Source organism: Apteryx mantelli, chromosome 30 (assembly GCF_036417845.1).
Source record: "Apteryx mantelli isolate bAptMan1 chromosome 30, bAptMan1.hap1, whole genome shotgun sequence".
In the NCBI taxonomy this organism is placed as follows: domain Eukaryota; kingdom Metazoa; phylum Chordata; class Aves; order Apterygiformes; family Apterygidae; genus Apteryx; species Apteryx mantelli.
The window spans coordinates 4,468,624-4,486,830 of NC_090007.1; the positions used below are offsets into that span (position 1 = coordinate 4,468,624).

General features: G+C 46.0%; 1 protein-coding gene and 1 long non-coding RNA gene across 4 annotated transcripts; one reads left to right on the top strand and one right to left on the bottom strand.

The window, feature by feature from the left end:
- The first annotated feature begins 287 nt into the window (after positions 1-287).
- LOC106498519 (excitatory amino acid transporter 5-like) lies at positions 288-17,554 on the top strand. Its single transcript, XM_067312744.1, has 11 exons — positions 288-464; positions 2,947-3,026; positions 3,466-3,678; positions 4,684-4,726; positions 5,522-5,744; positions 9,580-9,679; positions 10,294-10,527; positions 12,748-12,942; positions 14,432-14,566; positions 16,655-16,754; positions 16,868-17,554. Exons 1-11 carry the CDS (start codon positions 288-290, stop codon positions 17,003-17,005), a joined length of 1,638 nt encoding a protein of 545 aa, XP_067168845.1. The 3' UTR covers positions 17,006-17,554.
- LOC136994517 (uncharacterized) lies at positions 11,151-16,698 on the bottom strand. 3 transcript variants are annotated; one of them, XR_010886584.1, is made up of 5 exons: positions 16,597-16,698; positions 16,066-16,107; positions 13,919-14,075; positions 12,731-12,781; positions 11,151-12,202 (listed from the first exon to the last, which is right to left on the bottom strand). It is a non-coding gene; the product is annotated as an uncharacterized lncRNA (long non-coding RNA). The 3 variants fall into 3 exon arrangements; XR_010886585.1 differs by having other exon boundaries at positions 16,056-16,107; XR_010886583.1 differs by lacking the exons at positions 16,066-16,107; positions 16,597-16,698 and having other exon boundaries at positions 13,919-14,470.
- Positions 17,555-18,207: the final 653 nt, after the last annotated feature.

An 18,207-nucleotide genomic window follows, 5' to 3' on the forward strand; every position in this document is an offset into this window, starting at 1 on the left:
ACCCAGGAGGGTTTGGCGCCAGGCTTTCGTGGAGCCGACTAGAAAGCCAAGCCCAGATTAACCAGTTGAAGACGTCACTGCCCATTAGGGAGAAAGGTTCCCAAATAGCAGCGCAGCACTGCCCGGTCTGGGGATTAGCCACCCGGTGCAGTCGGCTCCGGCACCCTCTCTGCCAAAGGGCAGTTGTCTGTGGAGCAGGTGCCCGGAGCGATGAGCCAGCCCGGTGGCACCGGCGCCATCGCAGGGACCTGCTCCAAGGGGCACCTTCTGGACGTCTGAAGAGGATCATGTGGGAGAGCTTCAAAAAAGCTCTGTTAAACTCGCTTTCTGCTAGTTTCCTGAGCGTCTGGAAGTGGATACGGGCTTTCTGGCACAAAAATGGCCTGTTGACTCTTTCAGTGCTGTCAGTTGTCACCGGATGCCTCCTGGGATTTTTATTGCGGGCTCTGGAGCTGACGGAGCTGGTAAGTGGGACACCACTGGGGACGGGGACCGGAGCGTTGGGGAAGAAGCAGTGCTGTGTTGAGCCTGTCATTGCCTCACAGCAGTTGAGACGAGCGGACCCCAGTCCTGACACACGCAGCCAAGGGACACAGATGGGCACAGCTCCACGTACGGCCTGAGAAACTCAAAGCACCCGCTCCTGCTGAAGAAAATAACCTTTCAGTGAAGGCTTCCTCCCAGGGTTTTTTTTTTGGCCAAGCACCATTTTACAAAAGCCACCAGCCCTGAGCAGGACAAATCCTGCCTCCCTCTGCTGGGAGTGGAGTTATTTAAGCCAGCGTGGCCGGGTGCAGGGTCCTGGGTTGAGCCGTGGACGAATGGGAAGAGGCACCGCCTGGATCCCTGGGGGCTGGAAGAGGGATGGGGATGGGAAAGGGGGGTTGTTCCTTCCCAGCTGCCCAGATCCGGGGCTCGATGCTCAGCAGCAAACTCCCCCCTGTGCAAAATAGCAGGGCTGCCTCGGCGTCCCCAGGAACGAGCTCTTTTGTGGTTCCTGTCACTCTGTCCAAAGGCTGGGTAGAGGATAAAGCAAAGCACATAAAGAAAGCCCATTACTGCCCCCGGAAAAGGAGCAGAAAATAAATATGGGGCTAGCTGAGAGTTTGGCGGGCTCCAGCGTCACCTCCTTCCCCAGGCCCTTGGAGACTAATTCATTGGAGAAAAAATGTGCCGAAAAGGTCCAATTGCTCAGCACTTCCTAGGAGCATTGCGCTGTTAGATGTCACTGCACTAAAAGCCATATGGCTTTAACGACGCTGAGTGTCTTGGCTGTGGCTCACTCCTGATCTTTGCCCGGGGCTGGCGCGGCCGCGGGAGGCAGGATGCTCCATGTGCTCGTTGTTACATCGCAGAGCTTGGCTAGTGCTGGAACATCCCTGTTTAATCTGCGAGGATTTAGCAATGTCTTGTCACTTCAATTAAGAGCTTCAGCATCACTGCCCATAGCGGAGATGATTCTGTTTTTTAAGGGAAGCAGGACGTAATCTCCCTGGGTCCTGGTGCATGTGCCCATGTGAACCCGGCCAAGTCTCCTGCGATGCTCCTGGCCCCTCTGGGTCTGAACCAAGCTATGGGGCTGGCAGAGCCATGGGGCTCCTGCCATCACCTGCCCCATCTCCCTGTCCTCATACCCTGCCTTGTGCCAGGCCCAGCATCCTGCTCCTCAGCATGCACCAAGCTCTCATTCTCGGCCGCTTCCCATTTCCCTGCCCCAAACACCTTGCTGCACTTGGCAGGGACTCTTGGCCCAGCACGTTCTCAGGCTGCACGGAGCTAGGTCAGTCCAGACCGGGAGGACTCTCCAGGCCCTGAACTGGGCCCCAGCCAAGCCTCAGGTTTGCGGTTGTGTTGTGCCAGCCCCTTTCCTACAGCCATCACAGTTCGAACCCCTCAAGCGTGCCTGCTGCGTGCAGTGACTCAGGCCACCTTGCTCCCTCCAGCCCTACTGTGCACTGAGTTTGTCCATCCTCTGCCCCAGCCCCCTGCCACACCTTTGGGTACACCCTTGCACTCTGCACAAGTGTCCCTTGGAAACCTCAGTCTAGTTTAAGAGGTTGCATGGGTGGCTTAATGTAGGGACAGTGGCTCGGGGCATTTATTTTAATAGTTTGCCTTGGTATCCCTCAAAGCCCGGTGATGTTTGTTACTTTACAGTAGACTGAAAGTACCCACTTCACCTGGGGACATTTCAAGTCATGTCCCTGACACGTCTAGGGTGGCCACAGTGAAAGGCTGGGGGGCACAGATAGATGGATGGAGAGAGGGATGGAGGGATGAGTGAATCCCACTCAGTAGATGGAAGAAGCATCATGGATGGATGGACGGACTGATCGATGAATCTCAGTAGATGGAAGAAGCAGGATGAATGGAGGGTTGGGAGGATGGTAAACGCCATCCATCTACCATCTGGCCACGTGGCTGCTGGTGTTGCTGACATCCCAAGAACGCAGACCCCTCAGCTCTTCCCTCGGTAATGGCTGTGGCGTCCGGGCAGACCGGGGGTCTCTCGCTGGGCAGCCCTTCCCTACGCCCCTGTTCAGAGTTATGGGGGTGGATGGAAGCCACAGTGATGGAAACCTCCTTCAGTGCATTTCAAGGGCTGGACCACACGTGCAGTTGGACTCCTGGGGTCTCCCTGAGCTTTGCTTTTCCTTTTGGAGCCACAAGCTATTTGCATTTTTGACACTAGTGCCAGGCTCTACCTGACAGTTTTGGGGCACATGAGGCCATCAGCCTGTTTTGCATATGCATATGTCTCCATTCCTTAATAACGAGTAGTGATGTCTAGGAGGGGCCAGCAGTGGGGCCATGGGGACCATTCCCAAGAAGGTGAGGGCCCAAGAATACTATGAAAAAGGCAGATTTGTCAGGTTTGAGCCCTTAACCCAAGATCAGTGTCATTCTCAGCTGCTGCCTGATGCAATTGCTCTGTTTTCTGCACAGGAGAAGCAGTATTTTTCCTTTCCTGGAGAGCTCCTCATGAGGATGTTAAAGATGCTGATCCTGCCCCTCATCACCTCAAGGTAAGACATGTTCTGCTTCAAAAGGACCATCGTGCTGTCATGTTGGATGGATCCTGCTCCCCTTCTCCAGGATCTAACCTGCACCCACACCCCAACCAAGGGACCAAGGGACCAAAAGTGTTTTGAAGGAGGTCCGTGGGTGCGCCAGCCTGTTCGCTGCAGGTGGCAATAGCCCTGAACCACTGGGATGGCACCCCATGAAAGTGCTGCCATTGCAAGGGATGTTGCAAGGGGATTGGGGCCAGATGATCTGGCAGCCAGCCAGATCCCGCAGAGAGCTGCCACCCAGGCACACAAATGTGCAAGAGCTCAGTGACACCTTTAAGCATTGGTAAAAGGAGTAGCTATGGAAACTTGTTGCATGTTGGAGATCTGGTCCATCAGGTGTGTCCTGTGCAGTTATGGGAGCGGATGCTGACCATGATGTTTTCTGTTCCAGCCTCATGTCTGGGCTGGCCACCATGGACTCCAAGGCTTGCGGGAAGATGGGAGTGATCACAATCACCTACTATCTCTGGACAACCTTCATGGCTGTGACCATCGGGATCATCCTTGTGGTCAGCATCCACCCTGGCGCAGCAGCCCAGAAGGAGGAATATTCTGTGGGGAAAGTGGTGCTCAGCTCTGCCGATGCTTTACTGGATTTAATCAGGTACGTCACAGAATTTCAGAAGGAGCCTGGATTTTATAAGCTCTGATAGTGTTTCACAGCCAAGATCTTCTCACAAGGCAGTCAGTTCCCAGGAAATATTGATATCTCAAGGGAGATGTGAGAAACATTGGCCACATTGAGTGTGGAGTGAGTAGCACTACTTCCTCCACCGAGCAAAGGGCACATCCTCACGGCAGGACTGAATTTGCCTTGGGGTGGGTGCTCTCCATAGGCCTCCCCTACACACGGTCCTGGTACAGGAGGTTCAGACGGCTCCTGTCCCCCACACAGCCAATGTCCTCCGAGCAACCTGTACCCCCAAGTCCAGCAACTTGGGGTTGTTTCTCCCCACGCATGTCCCTGTGGTCACTGTTACCCCCCCCTTGCTCTCTTCCAGGATAGCACAGCTCCTCCTGGCGCTATCCCAGCCTCCCCGAGCCAGCAGTGAGGAGGGGCAGAGCAGCAGTGAACGGAAAGATTTCAGTGCCCTGCTCGCACTGAAATGCAAAGTTTGGAGGTTCTTCCTTTGGCAGTCCTGGCTGTGACATACCAAGCCCTGCAGCTCCTTGAGCTTTGCAAGGTGAAAACGAGCAGGAGTCGGCCCAGTGTTTGATTAAAGCACTAAAAGTGAACTAGTGTTAACTGGTAAAAGTGGTGCAGCACTGGGCCTGGGGGGAATCTCCATTTCTGGAGGCGTTTGATCGACTGGACAAGGCTCTGAGCAACCTGTACTAGCTTTGCAGCTGGCCCGGCTCTGAACAGGGGGCTGGAGATGCCAGACGTCCTTCCCAGCCTCCGGCTTTCTGTGAATCCAGTTTACATACATGATCCACAACCCTGTTCTCTGCTCACAGACCAGCCTCGCTTTCCCCTGGCTTGCACTGAAGACATCAAGCTAGTGTCAGCTGTAATGGTCCTCTTGGCCTCTCGCCCACCCGAGGAACTTCCCAGGCTCCCTGTGGGCTCACAAGGTGCTTTAACCTCTGCACAATTACTCTCTTACAGGAACATGTTTCCTTCTAACCTCATCGAAGCTTCGTTTCAGCAGGTGAGTCACCTGGCTCCAGGGCCTCAGTCAGCTCAAAGTTCTGAAGATGCTGGGATGGTACTCAGCTCCAGACGGGGCTGCTGTCCCTGGTCTGGGCCTCTTCCCTGGCCACAGCCTGGCCACGAGCCCCTTTCCTTCCCTCCACCTCCCTTCCAGCCTTGCCTGCTGCCCTGGCTGGTTTCCACCCACCCCAGTGTGGGCACTCCTTCCTGAGGGTGCGGGGGCACACAGGGCGGGCAGATCGGGTGGTTGTTGGTCATGTTAGCATAGCTGCTGGTGGGGGACACTGAGCCACAGGGACACCCCTGCCTGCCCTCCATCTGGAAAGGCTGCTGTACAAAACCACATGACATCTCTTCCCATACAGCCAGAAAAGGGGGGGAAAAAAACTGAGGGAAAAGATAAGAGCCACAAGAGAGGAGAGCAACTAAGATGCAAAGCTGAAGCTGGTCCCTCCTAGCTGGGAAGCTGCTGGCTCACCCTTGCCTTCAAGGTTGCCTCTCCCGTGGGAACCACAATGCTTTCTCCATCCAGGCCCTGCACTGGAATCCTGCAGGGACCTCACTCGCAGATGACATGCATGTGCCTAGAGATGGGTATTCTTGCTTGAAGATGGCTGTGCTGTTTCCCTGGCCCATTTCTTGCTTTTCTTTCTTACATCAGTTTCCTGCCTGAAAAGCAAGCTTTGAACCTCCACAACTGCTTGAGCTAGCGTTGGCTTTGCCGCTGAATTTAGAGCAAGATGGAGCCTATTGCCAGCAGGACACTGACCTCACTTCTTTTTTCTTGTTCCAGTATCGAACCATTCTTGTTCCGGTCGTGAAGTCTCCAGGCCTTCCAAAGATCCCAGGGAAATCTCTCAGTTTTATTTACTTTGCACCAGATGATGAAAACCCAGAAATCCATCGGCCTGTGTTTCTTGAGATTACGCCATCTCCTGAAATGACCTACAGAACCCTGCCTGGGACCAGCAATGAAATGAATGTCTTGGGGATCGTTATCTTCTCAGCAACAATAGGTACTTGCTAAATAGAGAACAGTCTTCACGCTACGCCATGACCAAACTCGCAGGGATACTTAATGGTGGTTGCAACCCGGAGTGATAACCGCTGTGGTCACTGGGCTGCATATTGAGCCAGGGATGCTCAGAGGTACGAGGACTGGCTATTTCAGTTCTAACTGCGCGTGTCCTTTGAGAACTGGGCACAGCACAGAGCTTATAACACCTTCATTGGTGGTGTGATTAATGGAGCTCACAGAAAGGTGTTACAATGGATCTTTATGCATGGAGAAGGCTGTTTCTTCTCCAGATTTTCACTATGAGCCTTCATAGCCTGAGCATATTTCCTGAGGGTTTAAAAATGTTAATACAAGTTGAATGGGCCATTTTATAAAGTTTGTTAAAGTGAACTGTAACTTTTGCAGACTCTGCCTGGGAAACCACTAGCTACAAACAGTCCAAATCCTTCACACTGGCATAGTGTTCAAACTCACTGAGCAGGTGGCATTTGAAAACTGAGTCAAATTTAGTGAATGTCACTTATAAATCCACAGACATTTATATCAGCTCTTTATGCAGAAAATAAGAAAAGCTCCCTGCATTGAACAGCTTGCAAAACTACATGAGCAAGGTGTTGGGCAGAAATTTAAGGAAGAAGGAGCAGAGATTGGGTGGAGAGAACAAGTGAAAGGTACAGGGATGAAATAGGCTTACAGGACAGAAAGAATTATTGGAAGCAAAAACTTGGATATGACTCAAAGCACAAGATAAAATGACACTAGGTGCAAAGCTGAGTAAGAGAGGAATGGAGGAATCAGGAGAGAAAAGAGTAGGAGGAAATGAGATTATTATGGGGGCAGGATTATGTGAAGATTAAGAGGTGAGGGCAAGGATCTTGAACTCAGTGCGTGAGGAACCAAAAAGCCAATTAGAGGATTTAGGGGGTAGAGGCAGTGTAGTCAGAAGAGCAAGGGAGAATACCGATGGAACACAGGGGATTGCCATCAGAGGCAGAGGAGGCTGGCCAGTTTTAAAGGCTATGATACAGTGACTGGCCTGGAGGAGATGGGTGAAGTGGGGCTGGGCAGAGACAGACACACTTAAAGATCCTTGAAGATGAAAGGAGTTGTCTGTGGTGAACTCTTGTCCCCATGACAGGTATCATCTGTAGACCACTCACTTCATGTGGTCCCCTGTCTGCAGGGAACATATAAACCTCTTGGATGCAGAACACGTGCCCTCCTCCGGCCCAGCTGAACGAGCAAAGAGAAGCTGCTTTTCTCTTCTGAGATTACCACCCCACCGCCTTGCCAGTGTGGGTGTTGAGATCAGGGCTTCCTAACTTAGTAGAAAATCACCTGAGTTAGCCCAGGCCACCACGCTGAACTCACCCCTGCTTTTGTCCAAAATGGATTAGGGCACTTCTGGGAAAGTGGGCTCCCGTGGACTGCTGGAGCAGCACCTGCACCAGCAATTGGCAAGTTTGGAAAAGAGCATCCATGCATAGCCGCAGAAAGCATTACCTATGAAGGAAGGGGGTTTGTCCTACAGAAAGCATGGACAAGGAAGGCTCCAGTAATGAAGCTTTGTGCATCAGATGCCCATTATATGGGAAACGGGGATCAGCTCTTCTTTGCAGCAACGGTAGTGGGGAGGCCAGGTGGAAATTGGTTAAGACCTCAGCAAAGGTTGTTCGTGTCCAAGATTGAAATTAGACATTTTGTGGGACTGAGACCAAGGTGTCCATGCAGATACCGTGAGCAGCCATGCGCACAGAGACTACTGATACAGTCTGACAAACCGCAGCACGTCAGAGGCATGAGAACAAGGCCCAGGACCTGAGATGTACTCTCACTCACATCTTGCAGTGAGTTTGAAGCCTGCTGGTTTGGTCCACAACATTTTGCTGTGGATTGTAACCCCACACAGCTACCGCAGCTCCAGTGACCTCTTCACTGAGACTGAGCATGTTCAGATTCCCCTCTGTTGCCTTTGAAATTCAGAAAAGGACAGAGATTTAAAGTTACTTGAAATAAGCTGGTCATTTGCTGGGGTGATAATCTCCAAATCAGCAGCGAGCAGGGCCTGAAGAGAAATGGCTTTTTTTAAAGTGAGCTGTTATGACTGCCAAATACTGGCTGAATATCCACAGAGCTGAGGAAAGGCCAGATCTTCAGCTACAGTCTGCCCCTTGGCTGCAGTGCCTGAAAAGATATGTCAACCCTTGTCTCATTTCTGAAAGGCCTGGTGAAGATGACCCTATCTTGTCTCCACTCTGAGCAAGCCTTTAACTGGCAAGAGATCCAACCAAACGTGTAGGGTCTCTTGGAGTCCTCAGCCCCAAAGACTAAGGGAGGATGAGGGGGACAAGACAAGGTCCTGCCTATACGCGTCTTTTCCAAGCTAAAGCAGCCGTTCATATGGTGCTCCAGAAGCAATTTTAGCTGAAGGGACCACACAGAAAGCATACGTACCAGACTGGAAATTACATGGACAAATAGTTAAAGACCCATTTTTCTTTTTCTTAATGGGTAACTGGGAAACCTCTGCACCAGTGAAAGCCACTGGATTTAGCAAGGCTAATTCTATGCTTGCAGACCAGAATGCTATACCAGAACCCATCTAACCATTTGTGTATTTCTGCTCTAGTATTTCTTCAATATAAAATTAGACTTGGAATTAGGTTAATGCAACACCATCGAAAGAAAATTTGGAATTAAGACAGGAAGGTTAACAACTGTATCTAAGCAACATGGTTGGATCCTTCCTTATATAGTATTGCACAACTGTAGGTGTTGTCACAACCACAGTACAATCTGTGAGCCATCATCAAAGCCATCACCATGAAATAGCTTGTTGGCAGCCAGCGTAGCCTTTTCTAGGAGGACACTGAGAAATGCCAGCATGTACTTATCCGTGGAGATCAGGCAAACCAAAGCCCTTATTCATAAGTACATCTCAGTGGCAGAAACAAAGTCCAGTCCTTTTCACTCCAGAGCAAGGGCAGGGATGCAGCATATCACGTCCTCAGCTATCCCACAGAGCTTTGTCCTTTAAAAAGTTAATTTTTGTTTCCAGAACTGGATTATTCTAGCATTACTAAAGCACAGCAAAAAGACAGCTTAGCCACCCCTAGAAGTGACTGTTTCAGTATTTAGCAGCAGTGAGGAGTTTATCAGCTATCTGTCCAAAGAATAGTCTGGACCCTAGATTTGTTTTTTTTGGAGAAAAGACCAGATGCTTCCATTTGGCTTGGAGCAAAGGCGGCCACTGGAGTCAGTTTGATCTCCCCCAAATTTTACTGAATTCCTCTTCTTTTTGTTCGTGGGTTGTCTTCACTGGAGTTAATACAATTCACAGAACTTGAGTGTTGCCCTTACACCAGCTTTTATCCACCAAAATCTTTAAGCCAGACTAGGGGCTGTTCAAACTTAGAGCTATCTAGACCATCAGGGAATAGTGTTTGGAGCACTGAGAGCTATTGATATTTAAGCATAAAGCAGCGAGGAAGCAACAACTCTGTGCTGTTAGTAAAATCAGATCTTTGAAGCTCAGTTGTTGTTTGGCAGGTCGGTTAGTCTCATTCTGAAAGTTGGGTTTAAAAGGAATTAATTTAACCAGGGGTGACACAAACACATTTATAAACTCCTCATTGGTGAGGACTATCTTCTTCTCCATCTTTGTACAGTGGGGCTGGCTGCTGCCTCGACACTGCTGTAATTGCCACGATTCGTAAGGCATTTGTGGAAATTTGTATTCAGTCTGACCTTCTGTGAGTTTGCAAGATGCCTAGCATGTTACGCACTGTTATTTCCCACTATTTAATAATATAAATCAATGTGTTTGGTTGCAGGACTTCTCTTGGGAAAAATGGGCGAGCGAGGAGCTTCGCTAGTTAACGTGTGCCAGTGTCTGAATGAAGCAGTTATGAAAATTGTCTCAATGGCAGTCTGGTAAATCTGTTCTTAATTGATTCAACTGAGTAGTTTCTTACCTGCTAATTAATGGTAATGCCAGTCATATGCCTACAAAGAAGTGTTGGAGGATTAAAACTCTGGAGGATAAAATATTCCCCTTTCTGCAATCAACATAACATTAACAAAATGTGATGATTCTTAGCTGAGTTGCCTATGCATGGTGATGCTCATTAACTGCAGAGAGAAAACCTGCATGTGGGCATGTGAGCCAGGACGTGCTGGCCATCTATTGCGCGTCCTGAAGAAGACAGGTTTTTGTGGGGGGGGAAAGAATGAGATAGGACCACGTAATCAAAGCCTTCATCCTGGTGCTTGCAGGCACAGGGCTGAATAAAACTTGCAAAGAGCAACCTAATTCTAGAATTCCTAAACTCTGAGTGCTTGACTTTGCAACTTGTATATTCTTTTAAAACAGTGTATTTTGATTGACTAGAGACACTTAAGGTATGCAACCTTATAATATCTATTTTGAACACTGGATTTATTTTAGCATGACTTCATCACACTGCACCAAAGACCGCAAGAACTTCCATATAGTGCTTAAATGATTGCTGCATCCTCAGAAATGATTTTTTTATTCTACTTTGCAGGTACTTCCCTTTTGGCATTGTATTTCTCATTGCTGGGAAGATCTTGGAGATGGAAGATCCATCTGTTATAGGAAAGAAGCTGGGACTGTACGCCGTGACAGTAGTGTCAGGGCTAGTCATCCACGGACTTGTTCTCTTACCTTTGCTTTTCCTGCTCATCACCAAGAAAAATCCCTTTGCTTTCATCCGGGGGATACTGCAAGCCTTGCTGATTGCCTTCGCTACATCTTCTAGGTATGAAAAAAGTGGCCTCCGTTTACTAAATATACACCTGAGAATGAATCCGGTTTAGCTCTAGCAGTTAGAGAGACAAATATCTGCTAAGCAGCACATTAGCTATAGTTTTTCAAAAAGGTTCGAATTACGAAAGCAAATGCTTATGCAAATTCCTTCTGGCCAGCTGAGCTGCAGAATAGATGTACCTTAGACATTTAAAAAAAAAAAACCAACACTATTTTGAGACTGCTATCAAATGATCTTAGTAGGAAATGGGATGTTTGGCGTGGCCCCGGTGGGAAGAGCCCCCGTGCATCTTCAGATCCATCCAGCTCCCCTTGTTCTCTCCTGCTCGCTCTCTCCTGGTGTTTTCCCAGAGCAAAGCAACAGCGTTTGCATGTGTGCTTGTTTTCAATTATTGCAGTTAGTTTTCTTTCAAAGAATTGAAAATAGGACTTTTATATGTGCTTTAAAAAGTTTGCTGTTATGATTCTGCATTTTAATTGAAAACATCAAAACATCTACTGCACACCTTAATGAAACTCTTAACTACTGTGTATCCCAAGCTCCCCCAAGGAGAAGTTTTGTCTATCTTTTTCTAACCACAACCATTTTGATAATGTTTGATAATTTGGTTTTTTTTTCTATATATAGTTTTTATTGAAAGACATTCTTTAAAACAATGAAGAAACTTTACATTAGAAACTATCACTCTTTCTGACAGACAAGTTAAAATAGTTTTCTTAGAAAATATTTGACCAGCTAAAGGGTCTTTCTGGCCTCTCTAAAGTAATGCTTTTTCTCTACATAATCCCAGTAAAACCATACAGGTTCGCCCCCCACACAAACACACCTCTGCAGGACTCTTCTGCTAATATTACTATCTGATCTTTTCCCAAACTTGGGTCTCCATCTCCATACCTCTGAAGCAGAAGGGCCTTGCAGAGAGACACAGGTATTGTGTTAAACCAGTGCCCTCGCATTTTTCAAGTGTATGAAGTCAGATTTATCAGAAAACAGAAGAGCCCACTGCTCTTTGGATTACCCCCAAAGAGGGAAGAGCACTGCACATGTTCTTCTATCCTCCCTCTGCCCTTCATGAAAAATGGATCCATCCCTGCTTCTTCTTCTCTGCCATTTAACCACAATCATCAGCTCCCTGCTTGCCTTGGAGACTTTTTTCTTCCTCTCTGCTCCTAGGAGAGAAGATAGAGCAGGCCCAGCTTGCTGCACAGTTTCTCTAGGAACAACCTTTTCAGAACATAACTGCTCTGCAAAGCACAGAGCTCCTGGGCCTTCTGGCAAAACCCAGAGGTTAATATGGATTTCTGCAGCGCCACCACCATAATGGTAGAAGGTTTCTCTATTTCAGCATGCTGTCCAGAGGACAGCTGCTGCTTTAGAGCCAGCTAGGCGAGCTGAAGAGCTGCTAGTGTAGAGGACGGTGGGAAAACTGTTCGCCTTGTTACAGTCCTGCAGTCTGCTGACAGACCCCACTCAGCGATTGTGGGCTGTTGTTTCATTCACTGCATGCAATAAAATGAGAAGAGGGTCCCTCTCTCAAAGAGTTTACAGTTTAAGTGCTCATAATCCCATCAACTTCTTTTCTGTGCTCTTTTCCTGTCTTCCATTCTGTCTTGGTCCTTCCATTTCCTTATCCCAACTCCCATGTTACATCTCATATATCTTCTCACTAGAAAGAAACAAGAAAGGTCAGTGGGGTACTAGAATGGAGGCAGCTACTACTACCTGCTTGTAGTATGCAGGAGACAAACCAGAAGTAAAGGAGTCTGGCTGGAACACCAGTATTGCCAATGCTGGCAAATTCTGCCTTGTGCCAATATTCAAGGTGTTGCCAGATTAGCTTGGGGAACAGGGATGTACAACAAACAACTAACTGTCACATGAAGTTCTCCATATGGAGTGATCTCTTTGAATGCTGACGTGACATTCTGGACATTTATCTTGTAGGTATAACAGACAAAAGCAGGCTTATTACACAGAGTTTCTAACAACTGATTGCTTGGCTAATTACATATGTTCCCCAGGTAGCATCAGTTGAAGAAACATATCCTTCCTTTCTTTGCTATAGCAACTTTTATAACATTGCTGCTGCATTTAACCCCCAGGAGGACCTGTATTTCTATACTGTTAGGTTGATGTCTATTAATACAGCTGGTAGAGTTGCTCAACACAAAAGATACAGGGGAGAAATACTCACCATTTCTTGTCCTGCAGCTCAGCGACCTTGCCCATCACACTGAAGTGTCTTCTGGAAAACAACGGAATAGACAGACGAGTGGCACGATTTGTCCTTCCCGTTGGTGCGACCATAAACATGGATGGCACTGCGCTGTATGAAGCGGTCGCTGCTATCTTTATTGCTCAGGTTAATGAATATGATTTGGATTTGGGACAAATTATAACTATAAGGTAATTTTTTTTTTGCAGTATCTGAATTATTTTTCTCTATTCATGTTGACAGACATTATTACAGTATCTCTCAAATTCCCATTTAGCCGAGATCTTTCTACAGCATATTCAAAGTTAACTTTGCTGGAAAGCTGAATAATAGGGAAGGTAGCAGTGTAATATGAGCTCTTTTATACCATATGCTAGGGAAAGCTTTGGTTCTGCACCTATAGAATTTGCTGCATAATCTAAGACTTTGCCTGTAGTTAAAAAGTAGACTGCTAACTAAAACAGCACAGCTAAAAAGGTCAACACCCACAGTATGGAGGAATTATATTAGCACAGTAGCATTTATACTGGTATAATTTATTCCTCTTCAAGAATGGAATATCCTCATTTTATGAACAGAAAAATAAAGCACCCATCTAGATAAAAATATGTAAATAATATTTCAAATATTTAGTAACTTTGAGTGGTAGCTACCTAACCTGGAACACTGAAAATCTCAAACTCTGCATCCAAAAACCAGAAAACCCTCTTTGAGGTTGGAAAAACTTCTTTGAGAATTTTGGCCAAGTATCCACCCCAAACTCCCTCAGGCCGTTTGCAGCGAAACACAGAACAGAATTTGATTCTTTGCTGTTTGTCCATATGGCCAGCTGTTTTTCCCCCTGCATCCATTTTTTTCATTTACCTGCTATACATCATACAGTCTCTGCCCTGAAACACTCGACAGGTCATTCATTCCGTAAGTTTAGTTCCACAGACACCCCTTGGTAACCCCGACATCCAAATCTGCCTTTGACTGCTTGTTCTTGCCTTTGCTGTGTTCCCTGAACAGTGCTTGCACAAGTGTTTTGTGAGTGTGGGTGTGAAACCAGACAGAACTGACCAGTTAAAAATGATGCAAGAAGAGAAAAAAATTGCCCCAGGGCCCAATGTGCAGCCCACAGAATGGTGTTTTCTCAGCACAAAGCCAAGAATACCTATTGCATACCTTAGGCCATGATGTGCGCAGGTACTTGGGGGCACAAGGTCTGTTCGGATAGCAAGAGGACCAGGAGGGATGGAGGAAGCCAGACCTGATCCGATTCTCCATCAGGGGTTGCTCCCAAAAGTGAACTATCCCCAACACCGGACTTTACTTCAGAGATCTTGTTGGTCCATTCCAAAAGAGAGGTGGGAGCAAACATACATACAGTGCAGATCAGGATTGGGGAGCTAAGTTATTTAACAGTTTAGCGGCCTCTCATGATCTAAAATGGTAGGTCTGCAGACAAGGAGGCAGCTAAGCAAGCGACAGAAAGCCTAAGAAGCATGAACTTTTACAGTGAGCAGTGAGATTTCACTATACTTTAGAGAAATCCTTCCAGGTCAGCAAAGCACTCCATGTCACCTAACTGTTGGATATTAGATCAACGTAATGAAATTTATTAATAACTTTTGTCACGCAAACAAACCCACTGAAAAACTTTGTGACAATAATGCTGTGACCTTCTCATCCCTGCAGCATAACAGCAACAGCAGCCAGCATAGGTGCAGCTGGGATCCTCCAGTCAGGACTTGTTACGATGGTCATCGTGCTAACTTCTGTTGGGCTGCCAACCGAGGATATTACACTCATCATTGCTGTAGACTGGGCTTTGTAAGTATTTGCCATGTACAATGTTAAGGTTGGGTGCTAAGTGCCAGCTATTAATGCTTATGTACTTTGATTTCCTGAAGCAGTTCTAACAAAGATAAACAGAGATGAAGGGATCACACAGCAAGGCCAAAAATCAAGTGTAAGACTTCATTTAGCTATCATTTTCTTGAAATAGCCTAGGATAGCTATAGGCCAATAGTCTCCTAAATGACTGCTGATTTGAGGCATTTCCATTCTGGGGTGTCCACCACTGTCTAGAGCCTCATATGGACTGTATTTGGAATAAGTGGTGATGAAACTCAAGCACTGCCTCAAGTAAGGTCCCAGATTTGGGGGGAGCTTGTGTGGCTTTTTTTAATCCAAATTCCTACCTGATTGTATATCACGTTTTTGTTGGAGGTCTCAAATAGTACAAAACAATTCCATCTTTCTGAAATGCACACGTATGCTTTTAAGAGATCAAAAGGACTGAGAAGTGAGAAGTAGAAAGGAGGGAGGAAAGCAGAAGTGTATTCTTGTCTTCATGAAACATTACCACATAAGGCTGCTAGTTACTGTATTCCCTAGAAATGCCTCAAGTCCCAATCTTCTCCAAGCTGTCCATTTTGTGAGCAAAGGAGAGTGGACAGCATAAGGCTCTGAAAGTGATTTGCTGCATAGGTAAGTGTTGGAAGGTAAAGTATTTGCCTTGGTGGAATATTCTCCCTGGAAGATGAACAAGATGTGAAGACAGTGTGAAAGGTCTCTGGCTTCCTGCAAGGAGAAAAGCTAGCCAGCCAGGAGGATGTCAACCAAGAAAGAGAGAAAAAATAGGTGGAAAGAAACTTATTGAGTATGAAAGCAAGATCTCCAGATTAAAAATCAATCAGATAAGTCAATATAAAACATAAACCAATGCTAAACACTGACAAATACTCAGAATATATGCTCATCTACTTTGCTGTTCCTGTTAATGTGGGAATTTTCATGATTAGAAAGAACCATTCTTGTCTCCTAACTAACTGGAAAAGGGATAAAAAAGGAGGGAGAGATTAAAACACAAAAGGAAATGCTTATGGATTAATGTCATATCAGATCAGTAACTAATTGAAGTATGAATTGGTTGCTACACCAAATCACAGCAGAAAATCAGATGGCCAGTTTTTGAACAGATGTAGCAAAAAACCTGCATATGAGAGAGAACTTCTGTCTCAAAGACATATGCCACCAGAACTAAAATATCATTAGCTTTTCTAAAAGTATGGATGACATTTTAAAAGTATTGCATCCAACACTGAGGAAGTCTATATTCTAAGGAGATAACACCTATCTTGATAGTTGAAGACCAGACTGATCTTGAGACAAAAAATGATAGTTGATTACATTTGTCATAGACAAACAGAATAAAAATCCAAACATATGCTGTTTGTGAAATGCACCATTTTAAAGTACTACAATAGAAATGAAGCAAATCAGCTTGCTGAAGAGAACATACACAGTAAATACTGACCGATAGTTACCTAACTGACACGTGGGTTGCAGAGTTGATCTTCACAGCCATCCTAGAGAGAGTGGGAAACAGCATCAAGTATCATGGCTGCTTTTCTCATTCTTTCACATAAAAGAAAGTTGAACTTTTCAGATGAAATTTGTAAGACTAAAACACAACACAAGTTAAACTGTTGAGTACCACAGGTATGCAATAATACTACCTGCTATAGTACTCCTGGTACTTTCTACTGATGTGAAGAGGCGCTTGGCCTATGGCTGGATAAATGCAAGACTTCCTCCCCCAAAAGGCATCTTGGGGAGTGTTGTGATGCACCAGGGCAGCTCACCCACACACTGAAGCAAAATACACGATGCATCAGTTTTGGTAGTGGCGCAGTCACCTCTGTGTACTAAAAAGACGAGCATGCCTTGCCTTAACAGTACTGGGTTCAAGCAGACACGGTACCATCTGTCCGTATTTGCCCAGGGCTGAGAGCACTACTGTACTTAGCTTGCTGTTAGCAAAAACAGTGATAGAGACATTAGGGACAAAGGTTCACCTGTTCCAAAGCCATAAAGATCAGGGCCACCTCCATCTCATGGCTCTCTTTCTTCTAGGGACCGATTTCGAACCATGACCAACGTCCTTGGTGATGCACTGGCTGCTGGCATCATAGCACACATCTGTGAGAAAGACTTTGCTCCCAAACCCCCAAAAGTATGTATAGCTTGTCTGGGAGAGCAGTGGAACAGAGAACAGATTAAGATTATACACAGAAACAAGGGATGGACTCACTGAAGAAATTAAAATTACATTTTTTCTTTTTGCAGCAAGATCCAGTAAGCAACACAGACAAGTTTCCTTCTATAGAGACCTCACTTCTGCAGCCCAAAGACAACGTGATTGAAATGACTGAAGAAACCTTGACCGAACAGACAGGAGTTCATTATAACATCTGTCAGGTGTAGGTCAGTGTTCTCACTCCCAGGAAAGGGATCTTGGTGCTAAAACACTGACATTCTGAATGTCATATATGGATGCTCTGCAAGATGAAAGCCTTACTTGGCACAAAAAGCAGAAAAATCCCATCCTTTGAAGACTCAGATGCCCCAAAGAGCACACGGATAGCATAGAACAACTGAACAGCAGAGCCAAAGGGGGAAACGGAGCCAACTGCTTGTTGTAAACTGAGGATACATCTGCAAACTTGCTGCCCTGTCTGAAGCAGCTGGGATTTGAAGGTTTTACGCCACTAGTTTTTTCAAGCATAGCTCTTTCTAAGGTCAGAGAAATCAGCAGATATCAGAAAATTTGAACTGGATGAGATTAAAAAGCAGCAGAGATGGGACAAAAATCTGACACCTTATGTCAGCAACCTGTCTCTACTGTCCAGACTGCATTCTGTAAGGTTTTATTTTCTTTAATACAGAGGGTTTTTTTAAAGCCATTGCTTTCTTATAGTGGGATCTCATCTAAAAACTAAAATTTCAAGTATATTTTTTGTCTATAGCTCAAAATTAAATTTGGACACAACTGGATTTTCCAGTCATTACACAAAAATAGAAGGACAGTTGGTTGAAATGTTTCTCGTAATGATGGTCAGTATGAATAGCAAGAATCATTTTAACTAACTGGAGGGATGGAAAGATCTGCTTTACATGGAAGTTTACAGGTTGTTTTATCACAGTAAAAGTAAACTACCAGGTCCAATTGCAATTGCATTGATTTTCCCAGCTAAGGATCTGTCCTTAAGTTTAAATTCTTGTTCCAATTATAGCCTTAAAATATAGGTTTCCAAACACAGCCTTCTCCACAAAGGCCTTTTACACAAATGATTCACATAGCTGAATTCATTTCTCTCTCAAAATGATATCTCCTTTCCCCCGCATTGGTATGCCACAGCGTAAGACATCTGGAAGTAGCTTAAATTCCCACTAACATCACTTGCTTTCTCCAAAAGGAGATACTCCTGACCCAACTCACAGGGAAATCAATTAATATGGATCCTATTATTCCGATGACGTTGGATCAGAACCTGAGAGAGTGACTAATGAGTTGAGGAGGATCTGGGGGTATGCACAGCATGTATTCTTTACAACATATACAAATAAGTTCGTACTGTCTACAGAGGAGGAAGAATGCCTGTTTTTGAGGGTGTACTACTGGCCTT